The sequence below is a fragment of the Octopus bimaculoides genome, chromosome 25 (genome assembly GCF_001194135.2).
Source record: "Octopus bimaculoides isolate UCB-OBI-ISO-001 chromosome 25, ASM119413v2, whole genome shotgun sequence".
NCBI lineage: Eukaryota > Metazoa > Mollusca > Cephalopoda > Octopoda > Octopodidae > Octopus > Octopus bimaculoides.
In genome coordinates, this window is record NC_069005.1 from 21715358 (window position 1) to 21724373 (window position 9016).

A 9016-nucleotide genomic window follows, 5' to 3' on the forward strand; every position below is an offset into this window, starting at 1 on the left:
ATTTCGGATCATACTAGTTTGATGAGCCTACTCTGCTACACTAGCTTGATATAGCTTGCCAGAAGGATGCAGTTTGTTAAGGAGTAGTTAAGTCAATTACACTCATATATATGTGTGTGTGTGTATATATATATATATATATATATATATATATATATGTATATATATAGGTCTTTTTAAGTCCTCCTTTTCTTTGCACTCCTTTTTTTAATAGCTTCTCACTTAACCCATCTTGTTTATGTTGAAAGTAGTTAGCTGAGAAAATATTTTACTCTACTGGTTTTCATGATGTTAGGTGTATTATTATACAGTATATATGTTAATCCTGTGTACAGGGAGAAACCATCATGGAATCAGAGAGCACGCAGTCTCTATAGATGGAGTTTGGCCAGAGGACATCATCAATCTTTAACCCCTTAATACACTCTCTCAAGTGGTTAGCATTAGGAAGGTCATCCAGCTGCAGAAACCAAGCCAAAACAGACTGGAGCCTTCTGCAGCTCTCTGGCTTACCATCTTCAGTCAAACTATCTAACCCATGCCAACATAGGAAACAGACGTTAAATGATGATTGTTTTCTTTCCTCATTCCTTTTGTTGAAGAGCATAGGCTCGAAACATCAAAGACTTCCATTTTTCTAACATTTCAAACTATTAGACCTTGTTTGTTGTTCCCTCACCTGTCTTTTGTTTTTTGTACATTTGAACCATATAAAATATGATGCTCATAGCCTAGGCTACTTATGCAAAGGCTGATTAGTGCTCTCCTATAATTATCACCCTCTAATAGATTAGAATTAAAAAACATTATTATCCTAGCAATTTAGTATTTTTTTAAACTGTTTATTTCGGTGGGTTTTGACTTCACAAAATTTAATATAATCTTTGTGTTCAGTGTCTCAGAACCAAGAACCTGTTGACTGGACATTTGCTCAACTTGAATTGCTGGAAAATCAAGGAATTGATCTGAGAAAGGACATGGAACAGAGGTAAGCACTTTATAGACTGTGTGTGTGTGTGTAAACAAATGAAGATTATTGTTTTACATTAATTTTTTCTTTTTAAGTGTAGCTGTAATATATTGTGACAGAGCAACTGTAAAGATAAAGAATATATTGTTAGTCAACACGAGGACAAGCAGTGTTTATAATATTGTCTAAGCATTGAAAGCCTAACTATTGACCATTGACCAGTTACCCATTACTTTAACCTCTTAGCTTGTCCATCATGAACATATTATTTTTGATATATAATCAAGATATTGTTAATATCCTCTCAAGATCAATACTTTTAAATGTAAGTTCTTCTCAGTTTCTAAACATTTTTCTTGCCTGCACTCAAGTCTTCCAATCCAGTTAAGTTGAGTTTTAGGCATATAAAAGTACATTTTAAAAAGATTTTTTGGAAAAAAACCAACTAATGAATGTTATTTTATTGCTGCTAGTATCTTTCCATTTTAACCCCCCCTTTTTTTTACTCTTTTTCTTTATTTCGTTGTCTCCTCTAGGTTGCTTGCCCTTGAAGAGCAGTATCGGAAAGAGAAAGAAGAAGCTGACATGCTTTTTGAACAACAAAGAAAGGTAGGGCTTTCATATGTGTCTTTTATTTCCCCCTCCTTTTTCAAAATGATCCTGCTGTTTGTAGTGTAACAAACTGTAAGTTTGGTATTACACAGATACTGCAGTTTCATCATTAACTCTTTTGATACCAACCCATCTGAGATTACTTTGGTTCTGTGGTACAAACTTCCTGTTTAAAGTGATCAAAATTAAATTCTCCTTTCAAATTATCATGTCAACCACTAGACTATGTGTTCTGATGATAATAATAATAATAATCCTCTCTACTGAAGGCACAAGGCCTGAAATTTTGAGGGAGGGGACTAGTCAATTACATTGACCCCAGTGTTTCCCTTTTACTCAACTTATTGATCCTGAAAGGATGAAAGGTAAAGGTGACCTCGGCAGAATTTGAACTCAGAATGTGTTGATGGGCGAAATACCGCTTAGCATTTCATCCAGTGTGCTAACGATTCTGCCAATTCACTGCCTTAATAACAATGATGGAGTCTCCATTAAATGAATGTTACCTGAGTAGGTGCATGGTGTACCACATGTCAGGTGTCAAAGTGATTGCTGAGCAATGTGAGATGAAGTTTTTTTGCTCAAGAATGAAATGCACCACCTGTTCTAGGAATTGAAACCATAGTCTCACGATCATGAGTTCAATACCCTCGTGAACTAGGTGATGAGCCCTTACATAATAATAATAAAAATTATAATAATAATCCTTTCTATTTTTATAATAATTATAATAATAATCCTTTACAGGCACAAGACCTGAAATTTTGGGAGAAGAGCAAGTTGATTACATCAACCCCAGTGTTTCACTGGTACTTAATCTATTGACCCTGGAAGGATGAAAGGCAAAGTCAACCTCAGTGGAATTTGAACTCAGAAAGTAGCGATGGATGAAATACCACTAAGCATTTCATCCTGCATGCTAATGGTTCTGCCAGCTTGCTGCCTTAATAATAATAATAAAAATAATGGTTTCAAATTTTGCCACAAGGGCAACAATTTTGCGGGAGGGGATGAATCAATCACATCGACACCAGTGTTCAACTGGTATTTATTTTATCGGCCCGAAAGGATGTAAGGCAAAGTCGACCTCGGCAGAATTTGAACTACAAATGTAGCAGCAGGTGAAATATACTGCTAAGCATTTTCCCCAGCGTGCTAAGTATTTTGCCAGCTCACTGCCTTAATAATAATAATAATAATAATAATAATAATAATAATCCTTTCTATCATAGGCACAAGGCCTGAAATTTTGGGAGAGGGGGACTAGTCAATTACATTGACCTCAGTGTTGCACTGTTACTTAATTTATCAACCCCAAAAAGGATGAAAGCAAAGTTGATCTTGGTGGAATTTGAACTCAGAACATTGCAGCAGACGAAATACTGCTAAGCATTTCGTCCGGTGTGCTGACTATTCTGCCAGCATGCTGCCTTCCAATATTAATAATAATAATAATAACAACAGCAACAACTAAAATCTGTACCTACCTCCATATTGGTTTCTTTCTTTTTTCTCTTTTACTAGGACTATGAGTTTCAAATTCATGCTTTACAAGAACAGGTTGAGAGACATTCTATGATGTCCAGTTTCACCACCGATGACTTCAATGAAGAAGAAGACCATCAAATGGGTAAGTCTCCGGAATATTCTTATCCCTCTTTTTCTCATCCTCTTCTTCATGTTACTCTCGTCTCTTCTCCTGCTGCTACTTCTATTAAGCAAATAAAGAATGTTTGAATTGTGCATTTGTTTTGCAAACTTATATATGTGTTATAGGTGCAGGCGTGGCTGTGTGGTATAAAGCTTACTTCCCAGCCATATGGTTCTGGGTTCAATCCCACTGCACGGCACATTAGGCAAGTGTCTTCTACTATAGCCTTGGGCTGACCAAAGCCTTGTGAGTGGATTTGGTAGATGGAAACTGAAAGAAGCCTGTTGAATATATATATGTGTGTGTGTGTGTGTGTGTGTGTGTGTGTGTGTCTTTGTATCTGTGTTTGTCTCCCGCCACTGCTTGACAACCGGTGTTGGTGTGTTTACATCACGGTAACATAGCTGTTTGAGAAAAGAGACCGAAAGAATAAGTACCAGGCTTAAAAAAATAAGTCCTGGGGTCGATTCATTCAACTAAAAATTCTTAAAGGCAGTGCCCCAGCATGGCCACAATCTAATGACTGAAACAAGTAAAAGATAAAAGATATGTGTTCATGTGCATGTTTGTACATATACGTACTTTGTTCCTCTATTTGTCTGTCTGTCTGTCTCTCTCTCTCTCTCTCTCTCACACTCTTTCTCTAATATGTTTTCCCTTTCTTATACTAGAATGCACATGGACTGACCATGAGCGTCAAATAGCCGTTTGGGCTTTTCGGAAATGGAAATACCATCAATTTACATCCCTCAGAGTAAGTAACCTTTATTTTTATCCCCCTTCTCTTTCTTCTTTCTTGCTGGTTTATCTTTGGTCAGTATGCAACCCTTCATATTTTTTAGCACTTTTTTTAAGAAATCAATGATGACCATATTATTAAGAAGAGCCAACCATCAGCCATTGACGAGTGTGGCTTGGTAACACATACCATGCTCTCACTAATTACTGTAGGTACCTGTATAGTCGTGGACAAATATAGACTCTTCTGTCTACTCTCTCACCCTTTTTGTCTAGTCTTCTGCAGCCATTTGGTCTTGTGATCCCATTGTCTGCTGGAGGATGGTAGGGGTTCACTCCCTTGTTTGTAATATATACAGGGTGCAGGTTGCATCAATAACCAGCTGGCGGACGATCTGCCTGGGGTTAAAATGGTAGTGACGTCAAACAGCTATATTGATGTGGCGAGTAATATTACTTCTTAGTATAATTACTACTTTAATCTCATATTGAGATTTTTCTAACTAGCTACTTTATTTAAAAAAAGCAAAACTACAAAATCTTATATGGATCCCCATGGGCCATATGGACCCTGGTTGAGAACCATTGGCTTAGAGCAGGCCTGGCCAATTCTAATTACATTGCAGGCCACTTTAATCACAGAAATATTTTTGAGGGCCACTTGTATACTGACAGAATTGAAAGCAATTTGCTTTCTCATGCTATTTTTACAATAATGAGTGAATGATTTTTGATTCAACATGAAATATTGTCATTGCAAAAACAGGAATATCTTTCTTTTCTACTTTTCATTACAATCTTTAATTTTTGATAGAATTTTTTAAATGTTTGTTTAACCCTTTAGTGTTCACATTATTCTGCCAAAATTAATGCTTTTTTATTCACATTGTTTTGAACTAATCATGCATTATCTTGTAGCTATGAGATTTTGATGAGGTAGCTGTTAATTTTTAAAACGATATTGTAGAGCTGGTGTGAGAGACCAGATCTGGCCAGTTTGAACATAAAACAGGCAGAATATTTTTGGCCGGACATGGCCGGTTTAAATGCTAAAGAGTTAAATAAACTCATTTCAAGAAAGTATCAAGCAGACTGCAAGATAAAAGTCTGCAGGCCTCAGATTGGCCGGCCCTGGCTTAGAGGCTTCCTTCTTGGTTCATAAAATGTTATTGTTGATGCTGAAGATTGGTCAAAGACTTTGTGAAGTAAACTGCTTTTTGTATTTTGTGTTGTTACAGGATGATCTCTGGGGTAACGCTATTTTCTTGAAAGAATCCAATGCCATCAGTGTCGAACTTAACAAGAAGGTAGGTACTCATGCACTCAACGCTAGCATGTATGCAACTCAAAACATGCACATACTCAACATACACATGCATACTTAACTCACATGTACACTCAACACACACTCAGTACTTGAACACATGCTTATACTCAACATATACTCAGCTTGCACTCAAACTCTGCATATACTCAACTCCTGCATATACACGACACACACACACACATACGCGTATATTCAATACATACATGCTTAACTCCTGCACTCAGTATTTCTGACATGTACACCTGCATACTAAACACACACACACATACAATCAACACACATACACCCACACATGTACACACACCATTCAACATACAGGCAATACCTGTTCAAAATAAGCCCATAATTAAATAAATATTGAAAGTGTGGTATTGACTTCAAATGTCTTATTTGTAGGTTCAATTTCAATTTGTTCTGCTGACCGACACCAACTACTCACCGTTGTCCTCTGAACTCTTGCCTCAAGATGAGAGAGACAGTAACAGACCATTTCCCAAGACCATTGTGGCTGTCGAAGTGCAAGATTTGAAAAACGGCGCTACTCATTTTTGGAGTTTGGAGAAATTGAGGTAAGTTTTTTTAAAAAATTCTTTACTAGTATTAATAACTACTACTACTATTATTATTATTATTATTATTATTATTATTATTACGAATAAGACTTTTTTTTTGTTTATTTTTGGTGTTTGTATGCTGCACTCTTTTTATCTTTCTCTTGGATGCTTGTCTGTGGTTTTTGTTCTTTTTCTTTTATTTTCTGCAACATCATTGTTTTCTTCTCACTCGTTTCTCTTTCATCCTCCTTTTCCTTCTTCTCCTTTCTTTTTCTTGTTTCTCCTCTGACTTTTCATTTTCTTCTCTTTACTCTATTATTGTCTTTCTTTTCACATTCTCTCCCCTCTTTCTCTTACTCTTTCTCTCTTCCCTTCCCTCTGCCCTTTCTCCTTCCTGTTTAACTATTTTCTTTCTATCTCCATACTTTGTCATCATTCCATTTTCCCCTTCTTTCCTCTACCCACCTCTTCTCTTTTATTTACATTTCATGTCTCTTCCCTTCCTTTTCTTAAGCTCTGTCCCTTTACTTCTGACTCTATATCTTTAACTCTACTTCTCCCAACAAAACCTTTATCTCACATTCATTTGTCTGTCCCTGCCTCTTTCTCTACTTTTCTACTCCCACTCTCTCTCTCTCTCTCTATACTCCTTGTGATTTTTTAAAATATCCATCTGATTTCTTATTATTTCTTCTTTCTTCATCCTTACTCTTCCTTTCTTCTTTCTGCTTCCTTCTCTGAACCTCTCCTCCCTCTTTCATCCTCTCATTTTTAACACTTTTCTGACTCTCCTTTGAGCATTTGGCACTTCTTTGATCCTCTAGCTCTTTGACTTTCTGACTCTTTCTTTGACCCTCTATCTCCTCATTGATCCTTTGACTCTTTCCCTGAACCTTAGGCTCTTCTTTGACCTTGTGACCCTTCTTCAATCTTTGGGCTGTTCTTGAACCCTCCAGCTCTTCTTGAACCCTCCAGCTCATCTTGAATTCTTCAGCTCATCTTGAACTCTCCAGCTCGTCTTGAACCCTCCAGCTCATCTCAAACCATCCAGCTTGTCTTGAACTCTCCAGCTCTTCTTGAACCCTCCAGCTCATCTTGAATTCTTCAGCTCATCTTGAACCCTCCAGCTCGTCTTGAACCCTCCAGCTCATCTCGAACCATCCAGCTCATCTTGAACCCTCCAGCTCATCTTGAATTCTCCAGCTCGTCTTGAACCCTCCAGCTCGTCTTGAACTCTCCAGCTCATCTTGAACCCTCCAGCTCGTCTTGAACCCTCCACCTTTTCTTCTTAAACCCTCCACCTTTTCTTCTTAAACCCTCCACCTTTTCTCGAATCCTCTGGCTCTTCTTTGACCCTTTGTTCTTCTTTAACTCTTCTGATTATCTTTGACTCTCCAGTTCTTCTTTCACCTATTACCCTCTGGCTCTTCCTATTTCCCTCTGGTTCCTAATTCACTCCCTAACTCTTTGTCAACCCTCTGGCTCTTTGATATTCTGGCTTCTTGATCTTCAAATTCTTCTTGCTGCTTTTCTCTTTCTCTTTTCCTCTTCTGTTTTCTCCTTTCTTATATTTGCCCTTCTCTTATTTTATTCTCCTTCAACCATTCAAAACCAGTTTTGTGTTCCGATTGTTCGACTATCTATTTCCTTCTCTTACTTTCCTCCCCTTTCCTTTAGCCCCCTCTTCCACCTCTCTTCCTCTTCACATTTCTATATGAGCTATTGTTTCTGTTTTGTCAGTTTGACTTCTGTTTTGTAAACATGTTGTCTAACTGTTTGCCTACATATATTATTATCATGGTAACTTTATTGTATTTTTTGACATTTATTTGGTTATGCATTCATTAATTCATTTACTCACTCATTCCCTACAGCTTCCAGATTATTTTAAAATTTATTCTTCACTGAAACCAAACATTGATTTCAACTGTGTTCTCTAATAAAGTCCTCACCTAGCAAGAAAAATTTATAAGTTTGGTGAATTTGGACACAAACTGTATTTCATGTTTGTAAAAATAAATTAATAAATAAAAATACAAGGTAGAAAGACAACCTTAATATTAGAGAGTACTTGAATACTTCTAAGTTTCTGTGATGGAATATGGTGAAAATAATTCTAGACTTACTGTGCATCTACACGTGTTACTGTTAATTTATAAATTAACTTCTTTCAATGGTATTTAAAGGATAAATGCTATTATAACAACACTGCTTACTTAGCACTGGTGTTGGTGTCATGTTAAAAGCACTGATGATAGTGACATGTGAAAACCCCCCACTATACTCTGTAAAGTGGTTGGCCTTAAGAAGGGCATCCAGCTGTATAAACGAAGCCAAAAACAAACTATGGAACTTGGTGCAGCCTCTGGCCTTGCCATCTCCTGCTAGCCATCCAACCCATACCAGCATGGAAAATGGATGTTAAACGACGATGATGACTTAGCTTTAGTCCTCTTGCACTGTTCACTGCATTGGGCAGCGAGCTTTCTCCACTGGGTTCAGTTGGCCGCTACTCTTGTCTATTCCTTGTAATATCAACCATCTTCAAGTCATTTTGAAATGCCTGCTGCCAAATGATCTTTGGCCTGCTGATTGGTGGTACTCAAGTCATGGCTGTTTTTAAGTGCCTTTGATTGACTATACAAAAAAATGTGGCCAGCCAGGTGGAATTTGAATTCTCTTGTAATGGTAATAACTTCACTCTTCTCAGAATCTCTTCATTTGTGACATGCTCCCACTAGTTGACCCTTAAGATCTTTCTTTTTAATCATTATGAGCCAATCAACAGCCCTCTACTCCTAACCATTCCACTCCATTCCATCCCAGCACATCTGATACTGTACTGAAACTCTTTTTTTCTCCACTTTCAAATGGAATACAATCATTGGTTTCAGTTTGGATCAAGAACATCAAAAGCTCACCTTCGATTTTTTTTCTTTTGTTTTTTCTTTCTCTTCACTTTTCACTTTTTTATTTGAGGCAATCTCTCTCTCTCCATATATACACATATACACATACATACATACATACATACATACATACATACATACATACATACATACGCTTGCTTCTTTCAATATGTTTTTATGTTCACGTTTATTAATGCTTTGTTTTTCAGCTTTTCCCTATTCCTTTCTCCTCAAGTAAAACATTCATATATATAT

At 37.0% G+C, this 9016-nt stretch overlaps 1 protein-coding gene across 10 annotated transcripts in view; it reads left to right on the plus strand.

Annotated features, from left to right (window-relative positions):
- LOC106880568 (kinesin-like protein unc-104) overlaps positions 1–9016 on the plus strand; it is a 305280-nt gene that overhangs the window by 196121 nt on the left and 100143 nt on the right. For all 10 annotated transcript variants that reach the window (XM_052976565.1, XM_052976570.1, XM_052976569.1 and 7 more), the window contains 6 exons: positions 895–988; positions 1507–1579; positions 3107–3212; positions 3905–3987; positions 5210–5278; positions 5695–5867. In XM_052976565.1, the coding sequence (XP_052832525.1) occupies positions 895–988; positions 1507–1579; positions 3107–3212; positions 3905–3987; positions 5210–5278; positions 5695–5867 (598 nt within the window). The remainder of the gene's footprint in view (positions 1–894; positions 989–1506; positions 1580–3106; positions 3213–3904; positions 3988–5209; positions 5279–5694; positions 5868–9016) is intronic.